The following is a 16,141-nucleotide window of genomic DNA, read 5'->3' as shown; positions in this document are numbered from 1 at the left end:
GAGATAATTCAACTACATTGAAAAAAACACATTGTCTTAGAGATAATTATGAGGTTTTACAGAATCAAAATAAAGCAGTGATAGTGCATCCAGTAGCAATTTATATCTCTCTACACAAGTGGATTTTTTTTAACATGACATTTTTCATAACAAACACTTTAATTCACTATTATACTGAATTACATATATTGTGTAATGTATTGAAATGATAGGAACAGGATCTTCTAATATTCTCAAAATTCCAAGAATATCACAAAATAAGTTTTGCATTTTTTATGCAAATAAAAAAAACATTTTTATGAGGAAGGTATATGAGCAAAACATATTCTTTTAAGACATTTATAAAATCATGGAAAATACTAGCCAAAAATGTCCTCCTGATAAAACTGAAAAGAATTAGAAACTGCTTCACAAGGAAGTAACCATTACCCTACTGCAGACTTTTGTCAGTATGAATGGAAAATGGTTATGATCTGAAATTATATGCTTAATGAAAAATACTGCTAAATTACTCTTTCTCGTTTGGCTCTTGGCGAAGGCAGTTGCACTTTTCTCCTCTCCTCCTTCCCCTTATCTTCCCTGCTTAGCCTCTTGTGTCCTTGTCTTGTCTCATGTGTATTACTTTCCCTGGAACACTCTCTCACAGTCTGTTCTCTAAAACCTAAAAGAGAATTATGGATTTGATCAACTGGTCTCTGAATGCTATTGACACCCTTTTCTCAACGAGAAGTCTGGGCTTGGGAGAGCCCGAGTGCCCTGGAGGGACTTTCCCTGCCGGATACACGATGGACGGGTGGCAGAAATGGAGGATCGTGTGCCTGGCGGGACTGTCGATCGAGGACGCTGAAGATATCTACCTATTCGGAACCATGATAACAGGGTTCTTGCTGATCGGAGCTGGCTTGGCCCTGGCTTATCGGAGAATTAAGAAAGCGGAACCAGCTGTTTAAACCCCCCCAAGGCTGCCCGCTGGGATTGAAACGATGGGACGAGGCGCGACTTCTCAGAAAGAGCTCACTGAATGCAGCATGGTTAAGACCTTGGAGAAGCTTACGGCTGCCGTGAATACTCAGAATAACACCTCCGAGCGTATATTGGATTACATCAAGGGGAAGTTCCCTCAGAATAACACCTCTGAGCGAAAGTTGGATTACATCGTGGAGCAGCTCACTGCAGTCGTGAGTTCTCAGAATCGGCTCTCTGAGCACAAGAATGACAAGACCACGGAGTGCAAGTTTGACAACATCATGGAGAAGCTCGCGGCTCTCCAACGGGAGAGTGAGAGACCAGTGTTGGAGTGTTAAAGAACAGCTTTAAAATTCTCATGAGTTATTCGCATAAAAGAAAAATCAACAACATCAACATGATAATGCGGATATCCCCTCGGCGCCAGCTGTGGGCTTAAGGCTGGAGCCGAACAAAAACTCCCTGATAACGACTGTGTTTTGACTGTTCCTTCCCATTATAAGGCCACCTGGGTTGGCTGGTAGACTGTTTACTTAGCCTGGTAGGGCGAAGGACACTGTCTCAGCTGAACTATGGACACGCACACACATACACTTACACTGATGAGCACTCACTCATCCCCCTTCCCCTTCCAATGCCTTCGATGCTTGTTGCCTCCTGGGAACACGAGGCGGGTCTGGGCCCGCGCTGGAGAGACGGTGCAGTGGCAGGATGGCTGCTGTGTTGCCTGGGATTACTCCTCATCCCCTACCCAACCCTGTTGCTGGTCACGTGCTCTGTAATGTTGTACTGTGGACATTTATGTGCTTTCTGTGCAGAGGAGTTTTTTTGTTTCCTGTTCTCATGCTGTCCTCCTATAGCCCAGCATGAGTAGAGGTCTCTTTTTTCCTCTTGCATTTTCCCATTGTAGTGTACATTTCAGTGTTTTTTTTCTGTAATGCAACCGTTCTCTGACTTGTATCCCCATGTGATGTCTGTGTTGTGTGTGTAAGGTCGGGGGGCGGGTTCATTCCACTGCAGGGCAACATGCCACTGCATGTGGCAAATAAAATTTGAACTTGAACTTGAACTTGAAATTTAGCACCAGTGTGGAATTTGACAAACTTTTAGCTAGCCAGCTCTAGAATAGGCTTGGTACATTTGTAGTGGTGTTTTACTACTTTTTACCATTACACGTTAAAAGTGATGGTGTTGATTATTTAATGGAATATGTCATTCCCAACTATTTGTGTGCATGTCCAATTTGGACAAGTGAATAACATACACATCTATCAAAAAACAAACAAACAACAACAAAAATAATACTGAGGTGACACTTACTTTTCACCAAAAAATCTCCTCCAGAAGTCAGCAGCATCAGCTTTGGTAATCCTGAACGTGTCTCCTTGGAATTGTCCTCCAGGGAAGATTGCCTTGATTTCTGCCAGCATATGACTGAAGATCAGAGACAGCTTGGTCAGGTTCCTCCTGCAGAGGCCAGAAAACAGGAAATAGTTCATGTAAAATTATAGCCTCACATGTTTGACAGACACCACATGGAAACTATTTGACCTGTACAAATATACTGTACATGTTCCTGACTTCTGATTTGTTGGTAATAGCTGGTCAAATCAGACATTTCGAACACTCTCTTAGACCAACATATGCTAGAACACAGTTTATAGATAATTTAATGTTGGATTTCCTTTAAAAAAGTTAACTATAATATGAACTACATGAGCACATTAGAAAACAAACTGGCTTAAATAACGACTACAGAAGGATCTCTGTGCTATATCACACAACATATCACATCTATCACACACTAGATAAAACTGAACTTAAAAAAAAAAACAGACATATTATAACACTTAAGGATGTGTGGGCATAGGATGTGAGAACACATTTTTCTCAGGGTTAGGGTTAGGGTTAGGGATCTCATCATCTGATAATGATAAATGTGACAAATGCAGAGCCAGTGTCAAGTTTTATTTTGCACAGTTATTTATGCAGCCTAAAATCCAATAACATATTGCCACTTATTTTCTGAGTGTACAAAAAGGGTGATAATGTTAGTGCTTTGTAAAAGGAAAGTAAATTTGTTCTTATTCACAAAAACTAACCAGTATAGACAGGTACATTTCCTTCTTTTGAAAGCAAAACCCAGACAATCATAAATGTGACATAGAAAGATTCATCAGTCAAATAAACCACTGACTTGTTGATCCAGAAGACCCTCTATGGCATAGGTGTCAAACTCTGGCCCGCGGGCCAAATTTGGCCCGCAAAGCCATACCAAATTACTATTAGAGCTGGCCTACTGGTATTATACAGCTAATATATACATTGTTTAGTATTAAGCTTTGCTTGTTCCATATTCAGTTTTCCAGCAAAACCTATTTGAGTCCATAAGAAAAGATTCATTCTTATATCTGGAGGAAGTTTTTTTTTTTTAATAAATATTATTGTTAGCCCACGACTCCAGTTTTGAATTTTGGCCCACTGTGTATTTGAGTTTGACACCTCTGCTCTATGGAATGGATTCATGTCATTTGTTTTTGAATTACTGCATATGGACACTATCTACACATTGCAACAAGTTTTTTACACTTCCCAGGATGACTTAGAGCAAAGAAAACCTATGTGTGAGAAGCTGCTTCTTCAACAGAAAGATTGCACACTGTCACTTTGTTGCCTGCTACTATTACTTCCTATTAGACCCTGGTTAAAACCAACAGATGGCATAGCTATACTTTCAACTTTCAAATGGTCATAACCCCAAATGTCAATCAAAGAAAATCCTGTTTATTTGAACAATTATATTTGACGTTATATTCCATCTTTGCTATGAGGAAGGGCAAAAATGAAACTTCGTAACTTCCCAAACACTATCATAAGAGATTTAGCTTTACATGTGATTTTTTTCCCATCAGATGAGTTTTAATGTTGTTGTCTTGTACAATTCGCCATCACACACATATTATTTTATGATCAACAACTGATGACTATAATATGAACTGGTTGACAAAAATTGAAAATGGCAATGTCAAAATTTTATTTCAAACAAATAATCAAAGGACTTAAAAGAGTCACTAAAACAGTAGAACCCTAATTGATGTCTTACCAATAAAATGGGTCAGATGACAAACACATCATCTATTAACTGTAATGTAAACACAACATGCAAATATTAATTGGAATCCCCTTATAGAAATAGATAACCAGGATTTGTGTTGTGATTGCATTACTACTTTAAAGTGGACATAAAACACTACACATATTGGGGCTCTTTTTATCTAATTGCTATCATTTTAATTGATGCCCACTCATGGTAAATGATGGTAAACTGTTGTTATGTTATTCAGCCATATTCAGAAACACTACAAATCCGTTATGCACAACGTGCATCACTCATACACTGCATCACACTTTTTGGATGTTAATTTGTCCTATTTAACCACAGTTTAGTGTTTTTCTTCATTGTCTGTTTGGAGTATAAAATGTAAGATTAACTTGATATCTGAGTGTCTCTTAGTCTCCTATATTAGCTAGTTAGTCTAGTTTTTTATTTTTTTTTTTTTTGGGGGGGGGGGGGTGCCTTGTTTAATTGACTAAGAAATCAGTTGCCATGAACAGTTAAACGTCAATCAGAGCTGTAGTCAATTTGATAAATTATACAATAATTTTACAATTATTCATAATATTTTTCAACTTTTTCTTTATTTCTGATTTAATTTTGGAATGTTTGCCCATCTACTGTCTTTCTCCATTTCCTTGGAAATGGAATAAAGTATTTGAGTAATATTAGGTTAAAGTGGGAAAGGTGAGCATCAGTATTCTGTGGTAGCGTTCCACTTCAGTTGGTCTGCATGTGTATGAGCATGTGAGTGTGCTTGTGTGTATGCCTGCACTGAAAAAAAGTAATTTCATGCTTCTTTGGTTACCATTAGGCCTCTAATCAACCAAGGGCCAACCAAAATAACTTCTCATTGGGATGCAAAGGAAAAGACCACACATCCTTGTGGGCGAGGGCTCTGCTCTTAAGCACCCCCAAACAAACAGAAAAAGCAGCATGTATTCTGCGCTATATAATGTATGCATGGATACATGGATACATTTTTTGGATGTAAATTTTCTCCCTGCTTACAGCATCACCCCACTTTAATGCTCAGTGCAAAGTACAAGACAGATATATGGTCAGTCTCTCATGTGTCCTTGCCATGATCTGTGCTATCAGTCTGTAATCTGCCTCATCTGACAAGCTGCCCATGAAAGGCAGCCTAGGGCTAATTTATTCAGCGTGTCTAGGGTAGCATGGCCAGAAACTGCTGGCTAACTTATGTAATTTTTTGATTGTTCTGTTATAAGCAACACATAAATGAAATCATACTAAACAGCTTTTCAACATGTTAAATAAAAAGAACAATTTCAGATTCCCCATAAATAAAATAGAGCAAAGTCACAAATTTGCTTACACAGTTGCTATCACACTGCTGTGCTGACAAGTGCACTCCAGCTGCTCAACTGCTCACTATCTCAATTTCTATTGGCTTCCTGCCATCTCAACAATTTGTCTCCATCACAAACGGCTTCCTCTAACTCACTATGACATTGTAGACTTGCTTTAAATGTCAGGGTCACTATAACAGAAGTCTCTAAATAATAAATGAATTGTTCATTAAAAGTAATATGGTAAGGACCATACAGTTGTGCTGTATTCAATATTCAGTCTTGCGTATTTACTTTCATTCTGGATAAATGTATTACCATTTCTCCAACATCATGTACTGGTATTCAAAAGCTTCATTTGAATCATTTTTAGGCTCTTATGAATGATGATGAAAGCTATTATTATCAATTCATAAATGTAACATTTCCTATCATACTGGGAACAGTATTCTATTAAAAGGGTGATGTAAGAAAGATGTTTCTAGATTTATTAATAAAAAGCACTCTCTTTTCTGCAATTAAGGGTTATCTGTGGTTGATGATAACTATGATTATAAAGTCTGGATGTTAAAGGGTAGAGCGATCAACTGGAAAACGTGGTCTGGCATTGTAGGGCCAATGCTAGGTTTGACAGCACACTTTTGGGGAGAGATTTCCTCGACCATTTCCTTCACACTGTCCCCCAGCTGCATCCGTTCAGTAGAGCCCCCCAGTCAATACCAGTCATTACAGTGTCCCCCGGTCGCATCCGTTTGGTAGTGATCCCCAGTCAGTACCAGTCACTACAGTGTTCCCTGGTTGCATATGTTCGGTAGTGACCCCCAGTCAATACCAGTCACTATGGTGTCCCCCGGTCGCATCCGTTCGGCAGTGACCCCTAGTCAATACCAGTCACAAGAAAGCATTGCTATGGTTAAAAGCTTTGAAGATGCTGTAGTTTAAAGCTTGTCTGCCACAGCCCCTGTCTCTCATGTACCTCAGTGCTCATAGCTGAGTGTCCCGCAGAAGCTTGGAAAGAAAGCGTCTGGAGTTCTTTAAGTTTCCTCGAAGATGTTTCACCTCAAGGAAACTTAAAGAAGTCCACATGCTTTTCTTTCTAAGCTAAGACTACAATGAGCTGGATGACTGCGAACCTTCACAGACATATAACTCATGAAGTAGAACTGGATGCAGAACAGGAGGTAGAGCTAATTCACAATTTGAAGGTTGGTGGTTCAATCCCTGGTTTCCAAAGTATCCTTGTGCAAGTTGCTCAATTCACTGGAGTGTGAATGTATATGACTGTTAGGCCAGCATTTAGAAAAGTGCCTGTGTCAACGGGTGAATGAAGCACGGTGTATAAAGCACTTTGAGTGCTCCAGTAGAGTAGAAAGGCACCATTTAAAGGCTACATTTCCCATTTACAGCTGGGGGATGTGGACAAAAGAAATAAATGGGCCCTTTGGAACCAAATGACTCAATCCAAGCTTTGATCCAACAGTGGAGGGGCTGTTCTTTTTTCTTCATGTGTGTTTGAAGGGTGGGGGCATAATACTGCAGGTCAAAGCACATTGATATAAACCCTTAGTCAGAAGGCAGTGAGTAAACCTCTCAAAATAGCTTTCCAGTCCTTTGTATGTATGTACTCTCACAAACACACATACATTTATGCTGAGACTTATTCCTACCCAGGTTCTACTTTGTGGAAGCTTACTCAGGCTCAGACCTTCCATGGGAACATGTGACATCATCATTTCAAAGGACTGCTCACTATGACACATCAACAAGCGTAATAAAAATCCTTCTGCAGAAGTACATTCCAGATCAAGCCTATACATGTTAGTTGCAGAAATACAGTACTGTGCAAAAGGTTTTAGGCAGGTGTGAAAAAATTCAGTAAACAAAGAATGCTTTCAGGAATATATGATTGTTGTAATGTTTGTTTATTTTTATCAATTTACAAAATGCAAAGTGAGTGAACAAAAATTTAAATCAAATCAGTTATTTGGCGTTACTGCCTTTAGCCTTCAAATAAGCATTAGTTCTTATAGTACAATTGCACAAAGTCAGGGATTTTGTAGGCCAAACTCTGCTACCAAGTTGAGGTTGTGAAAGACAGTTTCATGTCATGGCAAGATTGAGCACAGCAACAAGGCACAAGGTAGTTATACTCTCCCAGACAAAGATTTCAAAGCAGACTGGGGTTTCAAGATGTGCTGTTCAAGCTCTTTTGAGGAGGCATAAAGAAACGGGCAATGTAAAGGATCATAGACACAAGTGGTCGGTCAAGGAAACTTACTGCAGCAGTGCTTATTACCCTTTGAAATCAGAAGATGTCCAGCAGTGCCATAAGCTCAGAACTGGCAGAAACCAGTGGGACATTCCATCTAATGTCTGGAGAAGTCTGGCCAGAAGTGGTCTTTATGGAAGAGTTGCAGCCAAAAAGCCATGCCTTTGACGTAGAAACAAGGCCAAGTGACTCAAGTATGCACGTAAACATAGGAAATGGGGGTGCAGAAAAATGGCAGTAGGTGCTCTGGACTGATGAGTCAAAATTAGAAATATTTGGCTGTAGCAGAAGGCAGTTTGTTTGTTGAAGGGCTGGAGAGCGGTGCAATAATGAGTGTCTGCAGGCAACAGTGAAGCATGGTGGAGATTCCTTGAACGTTTGGGATGCATTTCTGCAAATGGAGTTGGAGATTTGGTCAGGATTAATGGTGTTCTCAATGGTGAGAAATACAGGCAGATATTTCTCCATCATGCAATACCATCAGGGAAGTGTATGATTGGCCCCAAATTTATTCTGCAGCAGGACAATGATCCCAAACATACAGTCGAAGCCATTAAGAACTATCTTCAGTGTAAAGAAGAACAAGAAGGCCTGGAAGTGATAGTATGGCCCCCACAGAGCCCTGATTTTAACATCATCGATGGTGTCAGAGATTACATGAAAAGACAAAAGGATGTTAGGAAGCCTACATCCACAGAAGACCTGTGGTTAGTTCTCCAAGATTTTTGGAACAACCTGCCAGCCGAGTTCCTTCAAAAACTGTGTGCAACTGTACCTAGAAGAAGGCAAAGGGTGGTCACACCAAATATTGATTTGATTTAGATTTCTCTTTTGTTCATTCACTGCATTTTGTTGATTGATAAAAATAAATGATTAACACTTCCATTTCTGAAAGCATTCTTTGTTTACAGCATTTTTTTTACACCTGCCTAAAACTTTTGCACAGTACAGTAAAAGCATGCCCATTCTCATGAACAAATTGAAAGAAATAACTGATACAGTGAATATCAAATTAAACAAAGAAAAATGGACTATGCTTTTCTTTTCCGTCTATACTTTTATTCTCTCTTTTCTTTACCCTCAACTCTCAACTAGCCACAGAAGATAACTGCCCCATGCTAAGCCTATTTTTGGAGAGGATCACTTCCCTTCCTATTAAATAAATGTTTTTCTTGGCAGTTTGCTGAGTGGTCATATGCTAAAAAATATAAACAGTCCTTGCTAATGCTCTTTTGAGATTTTAATAATCTTAACACCTTAACTATTCTGGTATAAAATGTCACAGAAATATAGGCTACATAAAAATGTATATGAGAGTACAAAAGTATGTGGTGTAGTATGTGAACTATCAAATGAGGATCACAGAAGAAAAAAAGTTGTTTCAGCATAAGTTGACGCAACCTTCAGCAAGATCAGGAAAAAAAAATCTTTTTTAGCAGAGCTAATTTACTGCAACTTTGTTTTACGGCTCAGTTTTAGCAAATGACATTTTATATAATAAATTTATCATTTTCAGCCATGAATTATGAAACCACTCATGTTTGTCAGTGTCATTTTAGGCTGTTTGATGGGCTCTTTTCTAAAAAGGGTTTACCCTTGCTTAAGAATGACATCATCTGCTTTGGGCATTAACTGCCAATGGGCAGGACAAATAGAGAGAGTCACTAAAGTACTATGGTGTCAAAGATTTGTACTAGAAAGTAAAAAATTGAAAAGGAAGAGGTTAACTTGCTCAATTAAATAAAACAGCCATGAGTCTGTTTCTAATGAGAGGCTCAAATTTAATACAAAAGAGACTGCAGATCATTCTTAAACTTTTAGAAATGCTCTTCTTCACATAACCTTCACAGATGTGTGCTTGAACGTACTTCTCCAGTTTAAAACACAATTACTCAAACAGACATAAGCAAAGACACACAGACACCCTGTCTCTCAGTCTTTTGTAGGATGAAAGAGAGCCTCTTGCCTGTATGTTTAAGAGTCTACTTTCTCATGATATGAATAAAAAGATGTATGAATAAACTCGGACTATATATTTACAACTACATATTTTTTCACACTGTTCTAGCTAGGGTCTATTTAAACATTGTATGCTAGTGAAATTGAGTTGCTTATGTTAAAAGAGTCATTGCTAGACAGCAAAAAAGGATGCATGTATTTTTGAAACTGTTTGCCATTCTTTCAATGTGTCAGCAGAACATCCACTTGAGAACATTGAGAAGAGTTGATGAATAATGCCCCTATCATTTTCCAGTTTCACATCTTTAACATCTATGTATAGTATTTGTGAAAATATTTTGAAAAATATTTGCTGATATGTAAATATCAGGATGTACTTTCTCCCTAATAATCACTGGTATAGGTTCCAAAATTCAACTATGGGAAAAACTGCTGGAACACTTCTCACTTAGTCTGGTTTAACAGGCATCCTGCAACATATGCATATAATGTAAAAGCTCAACCTCATGTTGTAACTGCAAAAGCTATTTGATATAACCGGAAATCAATTTGATTAACACAGAAATCAAACCCTGCAACTGGTTCAACTGTTCTTTTAGACTTCATTGAAGCAGAAGGAATCATCACGAACCCACACACACCGCATGACTCTTAGCTTTATGCAAATGAAAACAGCTATCTTAAAAGTCTAGAAATACTGACTCATACAACATCATGTAACTACCAAGAATGTACTAAATAGCTAAATAATTTGTCAGGTGATTCAGATATGACATTTATAAATTTTCACACGTGAAATATATGTTTCTATGGTTTCTTCTTTACCATATTGCAACAGCAACATATAGTGTTTATAGTAAACACTGTGTTTTACTGCAATAAATTAAGCCTATACAATCAGAGGCAATAAGAGAATAAAAGTAAGAAAAAAAGAGAGAAAGAGTTTCACACATACAGATCAAAAAGGGTGCTGGATGCTTCTTCAGCTGAGATAAAAAGGAAATATATGAAGCGGATGTAAAGTGTGTGGGGATTTTCCCTCTGAAGCTCTGCACATAGCTATCAGAAAGGGCTCCTGAGAATTACTGGAGCCTTACACATTTAAATTACCTATTGCAAAAACAGTTTTTAAATGACATAAATCATTTAGTTTTTATACCTGTTGACTCATAGCAAGAAGTTTCTGGAATTGAATACAGCATCTGGCTGGGCCTTCTGTATATGTTACATGACAGGCTTGCATTTGAAAAAAATCAGAATTTCATATCAAATCTTTGCAATGCGCAAGATGTGTAGTGGCATTTATCCTTAGATAGTTTGGGAAGAAAGCCAGTCAGAAGGGCTGTCTGGACATCAGTAAAAAAGAATAAAGTAAAAAAATCAGTAAAAAATAATTTAATATATGTGTGTTTTATTAAGCTCCAATATGGACTGCAGAGTACAGTGAAGCAGTGCACCTTGAAAACAGATGAAATTGCAGCAGAGACTCTCTGCATAGTTACTTTTTGGATTATATGACTACTTTGCAACTCGAACCATGGAAAGAATGTGAAGTGTTCTTCCTGTAACTCTGCAATGGGTAAAGTTTTCACAGAGAATCATCTTCATTCTGCTATCACAGTATTTCAGCTGGCTAACCAGCCATGTACAGTTACAAATATCTGTCATCACGATGTGGCTGAGATAAAAAAAAAAAAACAACTTAAAGTTGTCAAGATCATTCCAACATATTTTTCAGATGAATCAACCTGCAACTTAATATTGAGCGTTAAGACAAAGAGCAGGAGTTGGTGTGTTGAAGTACTTATGGAAACTTTTGACTTTCACAGTTGTAATTGCAAGTGTGACACATATGAGTTGGTTGTAAGAGGCTGGAAAACTGAGCTATTAAGATTTTAAGAAAATGTTATTTAAATAACATTTAAAGGTGAATGGTAAGACATGTAAGTAAGTAAGTCATGTTGTCTCTGTGACTATGGTTATCATGAGTAAAACAAAAAGAGAGCACCGTCTCGTACAGTATTCAAAAAGGAAACTGACATCTGAGGGCATCAAGGAGCATCTACTGTGCATATCTAGCCCAAATGTACACAAATATATATAGCTTTGGAATGAAGTGGCCAGAACAGAGTGTACCTCCAAAAAGCTTGTAATTTTTAAATCTGAAACAAAACTGTTAATTATTATTGTTCCTATTCTGTCTGAGAGACATCATATGATAGCTACTTCTCTTAAAGCAGTCTTCCAGAGAAAACCAAGAAAATCTGTGTTAACATAAAACACAAAAGCCAGGAAATATCCCGTCGTCATACCTGTCCTGTGACTGCTCCTCGTACATCCTCTCTCTTCCCTCTTTGAAGAGCCGGATAGCTCGTTTGGATTTCTTCATAAGGCTATCAATGTAGATTTTAAAGTAATCATTCTCACTAAGCTGTATGATCATCTGGTTCTCTTCATATTTGCCTAGTATGACCCGCAGGTGTTGGTAGGCATCAGGTAAAATATCCAGGATATATGGTGGACTGTTTTTCAGTTGGAGTCTGGGATTTTGGCAGAGCCGCACCTGTTGCAAAGGAATTAATCAATAAATGAAAAATCAATGTTTTCTCAATGCACATCAAATTTTCTCCTGCCACTCTACCTGAGCAGCTGTGGCAGCATGAGAGGAACAACAGGAACAATATTATGCATATACTAGTTTCATTATGTAACTCAGGTATGTATATGACGGATTTTGATAAGGACTTTTGTAAATAAATGTAGTTCTAAAGGTTCTATTGAGATGAAATTCTCACCATATGTCGGTAAACCCATCCAACCCACATATGCAAAGAAATCAAACCACAGATGTCTCTTAATTAAGTTGTGTGTAATGATGATAAACAACACAGGGAAAAAGTATTGAACACATGAAGAAAGGGAGGTGCAAAAATACATGGAAAGCCTGACACCAGCTAAACTCTATCAGTAATTAGAAAGCCATCCTGCCAATTAATGCAAATTGATATCAAGTGCTTCAGCTGTTTTCTGGACAAAATTTCTAGGTGTAGCTAAGTAAGGGAAGGTTTCCACTTAAGTGGTCTCCACTCATCTCTGCTTTTTGCAGAGGATGTGGTTCATTTGGTTTCATCATTTGGTGGCTTGTTTACAAGTGAGGGGAGAGGAGAATGGGAAAGCAATAGGTGGATTGGTACTGTGGCAGCAGTGTTGCCGTCATGGTCAAAAGGGAGCTGAGCGTGAAAATTGAGCTCTTGATTTAGTGGTCGATCTACATCCCTACCTTCACCAATGGTCACGAGCTCTGGGGGGTGACTGAAAAAACAAGATTGCGGACACAACCAGCAGAAATGAACTTTCTCTGAAGGGTGGCTGGACTCTCCCTTAGTGATAGGGTGAGGAGATAGACAATCCGGGAGAATAGAGAATAGAGCATCTAGGCCCTGTAGCAGACCCAGGACACGCTGGAGAGATTATATCTCTCAACTGCCTTAATGTTCCCCCCAGACAAGCTAGAGGAGTTGGTTCTAGGGAGAGGGATCTCTGGGCTTCTCTGCTTAGGCTGCTGACCACATGGATAAGTGGAAGAAATTGGACAGATGGATAGATAGACTGATGGTTCAGTCCCAACTGATGCCCTATTAAAAGCTGTCTCATTACCAAGGTTTCACACAAGAAATATCTTGTGATGGGTAAACCACTGAGTGCTCTCAAGACCTATGGAACTTTATTGTTGCAAGAAACACAATGATGGCATTGTTTACAGAAGAATTTCTAAACTATTGAAGATTCCAGTGAGCACTGTTTGGGCTATAATTCAGAGGAGTGAAAACAACTATCAGAAGAGTTGTCCAAGAGCCAAGGACCATTTGTGAAGAGGTACAGAAAGGCTTGGAATCAGCAGGTACAAGTGTTTTAAAGAAGATATTAAGTAATAATCTCAAATGCCATGGCCTGTATGGATGCTCATGATCCAAGACTCCATTGCTGAAGAAAAAGCATGTTGAAGTGCGTTTAAAGTTTGCTGAACAACATTTAGACAAGTCTGTGAGGATACAGTCTGGTCAGATGGGAACAAAATTGAACTTCTTTGATAACATAATATATACCATGTTTGGATGTCAAAAGGCACTGCATATCACTTTAGAAGCACTGATGGCCAAGGTCATTTCTCAAGACTTACAACTTTATCCATGAGTTTCCAAGTTTTTTCTACAGTCCTCCGGTCAGCAACTGCTTGTTTGGGTGGCCCCACTGCATCCTGGATGGCATCAATGATGCCTAAAATTCGCCCCTTACTTCTATTTGGTCCACGTCCACCAGGATATCGACTACTGAGAGCAGTTGCCATTTCCTACAATCACACAGAATTTGTACTATCAAAACATTAAATGGCATGAAAACATTTGAAAAAAAAAAGTAAATTTCTAATAGAAAAAGAAATCAGCGAAAACAGTTACAGTTGTTATTTTTTCATTAATATGTTTTCAGACAGAGAGAATGATGAGAGAATATGCACAGCCTATATAAGATGTTTATTATACCGAGCTTCTTCTTAGTCCCCCCCCCCCACACACACACACACACACACACTTCTCCTTGGTCCTGGACTTGTCAGTTAAACCCCTGCAATATAGGTTTTAGTGTCTTTCCTGATGAGTGCATGTCACCTGATTTGCATGTTAATTTTACACATCCAGAACTTTAACTGCAAAATTAAGCTGCACAAAATAAGCTGCTTATTATATTCCGTCCTCTTCCTTTGTGGTTTGATTAAGGATCAAGTTTTTACTTTGTGTGCAGTGATCTTGTCGTATGTTAACTTATTCGTTTTTCTGGTTTTCATGAACTACCTGTTATGAACGTAAGTTACCATATAACCACTGTTTCCGGGAGGCAGATTTTTCGTTTTAAGCGACTGTGACTGAGGTCACACAAGATTCTTACACTTATATAGACGGATGTTGGAGGGGAACAAAGTCCTAACTTACCAAATCACAGGGGAATGTCTGCTGGGATCCCTACTGAATTCGGTCCACATCCAACACAAAAACAAGAACTATCCCAGAGTCCAAAGCTGAAAAAAAATGGGCATGAAAAGTATCCAGCCTATATAGTTCTGTTATTTCACTATAAATCCTCAAAATTTATAATAAGAGCAACTCCCTAGGAGTAGCCGGAGGAGCTGTATAAACCCGAGGCACAATACGTTTTGTACAACAAAATAGGTGTGAAGTTAAATGCTCTAAACATTATACTTCCAGTGGAACATTTCAAAATAAAGTGACGATTGATGAAATCATTTACATCTAGATTTTCAGCTCCGTGGTCAGCTTGTATTCGATTTTCTTTTAAATTAAAATCAACACCCAACAATCATGCTCTTTTAATAGACCAGTTGGACAAAAATGACGGCCAACAACAAGATGAATTTAAGGTGATTATGTCATCACTGTCTGTTGTAATCAAAGATAGGACTGTTAGAGATTATGTAAAAATAATTTTGTCGACTTCTTTCCTTTTATTTTGGTCAATATAAGAATTAGACACTGTAGCCCATATTATTAACACTCAAAATAATAGATCACAGGACTATATCTCTTGATTAATTTATGATTATCGTTTCAAGTGGCAATGGTTAATCAGGATGTAGTCTTATGAAAAACTAAAGTAGTGCATAGCATAGCACTCGACCTCCCAGGCCCATCTCAGAGCTATGAAGACTCTATTCCTTTATAAATATTGCAAAATTGAATTTGACATATCTTACATTCAACACAAGATATGTAAATTTCCCAGCACAAATGTGTTTTGTTTAACTTTTGCCTTTATTTTTTAATTTGTCTTTTTGTGTCTGTTGCTGGCTACATTCATCTTGTCTTTTTTGCGTCACACAAACGCAACTCATAGCGTAAAGTCTGTGCTTTTATTTTAGAGGTACAGTAGTCTAAGTTCCTGCATCGTTTTAGCCTTGTTCTGGAATCTTGCTACAACCACAACGTGACATGAGGGCCGCTCCCACTCCTTTCAGTCGGAACGAGCAGTGTTATACCGGAAGTGACAAGAGTGCTTGGGTGTGACAAATGTGCGCCCTCAAATAAACGTGTTATTGAAGTTGTGTAGTAGTGATTACAGCATTTACATATAACTCCGCTGTGATTTGTTAGATCTTAATGGCTGATGTTCTTCCTGATACAACCACTGAGAACGTTGTCTTTATTCTGATGATCGAACCACGGATCTTCCCAGCAAACAAGGAAACCATCTGCAGCCCCCCAACCCCCCACACACTCAGTTCCCCAACCGTTGCGTCGTATAAGGAAGTTCTCTGGAAGTTAGAGAATCGGTTGCTGGTGGTAAAAATGACAGGTCGGTAATCGTTTTGCGAGCATTAATCGGACCTTCAAATTTACCGTTAAGGCGGCGGACCTCACCGTTCGGATTAACGCTGTCCTCGGTGTCCTACGAGGATAGCGCTGCTATTCTTTCACCGCCACCGTCCTCGAGAGAGTTCCAGCTGGC

General features: G+C 38.6%; 1 protein-coding gene and 1 pseudogene across 7 annotated transcripts in view; one reads left to right on the top strand and one right to left on the bottom strand.

The window, feature by feature from the left end:
• Nucleotides 1-16,141, bottom strand: part of cblb (Cbl proto-oncogene B, E3 ubiquitin protein ligase) — a 168,869-nt gene extending 152,728 nt beyond the window's left edge. For 5 of the 7 annotated variants that reach the window (XM_085469606.1, XM_085469609.1, XM_085469611.1 and 2 more), the window contains exons 1-4: nucleotides 14,611-14,838; nucleotides 13,803-13,973; nucleotides 11,935-12,185; nucleotides 2,287-2,433 (exon numbers count right to left, since the gene is read on the bottom strand). In XM_085469606.1, coding sequence (XP_085325732.1) covers nucleotides 2,287-2,433; nucleotides 11,935-12,185; nucleotides 13,803-13,970 — 566 coding nt within the window. In that variant the 5' untranslated portion in view covers nucleotides 13,971-13,973; nucleotides 14,611-14,838. Of the gene's footprint in view, nucleotides 1-2,286; nucleotides 2,434-11,934; nucleotides 12,186-13,802; nucleotides 13,974-14,610; nucleotides 14,839-16,053 lie in introns of those variants that run through there. The other 2 variants (XM_085469607.1, XM_085469608.1) reach the window with 2 other exon arrangements.
• On the top strand, nucleotides 624-1,815 carry LOC146699756 (uncharacterized; annotated as a pseudogene).

Source organism: Copadichromis virginalis, linkage group LG10 (assembly GCF_057382275.1).
Source record: "Copadichromis virginalis isolate Kocher_CV1m ecotype Utaka linkage group LG10, C_Virginalis_male_GT1.1, whole genome shotgun sequence".
NCBI classification, from domain to species: Eukaryota; Metazoa; Chordata; class Actinopteri; order Cichliformes; family Cichlidae; genus Copadichromis; species Copadichromis virginalis.
This window is presented reverse-complemented; position numbering and strand designations above follow the sequence as displayed.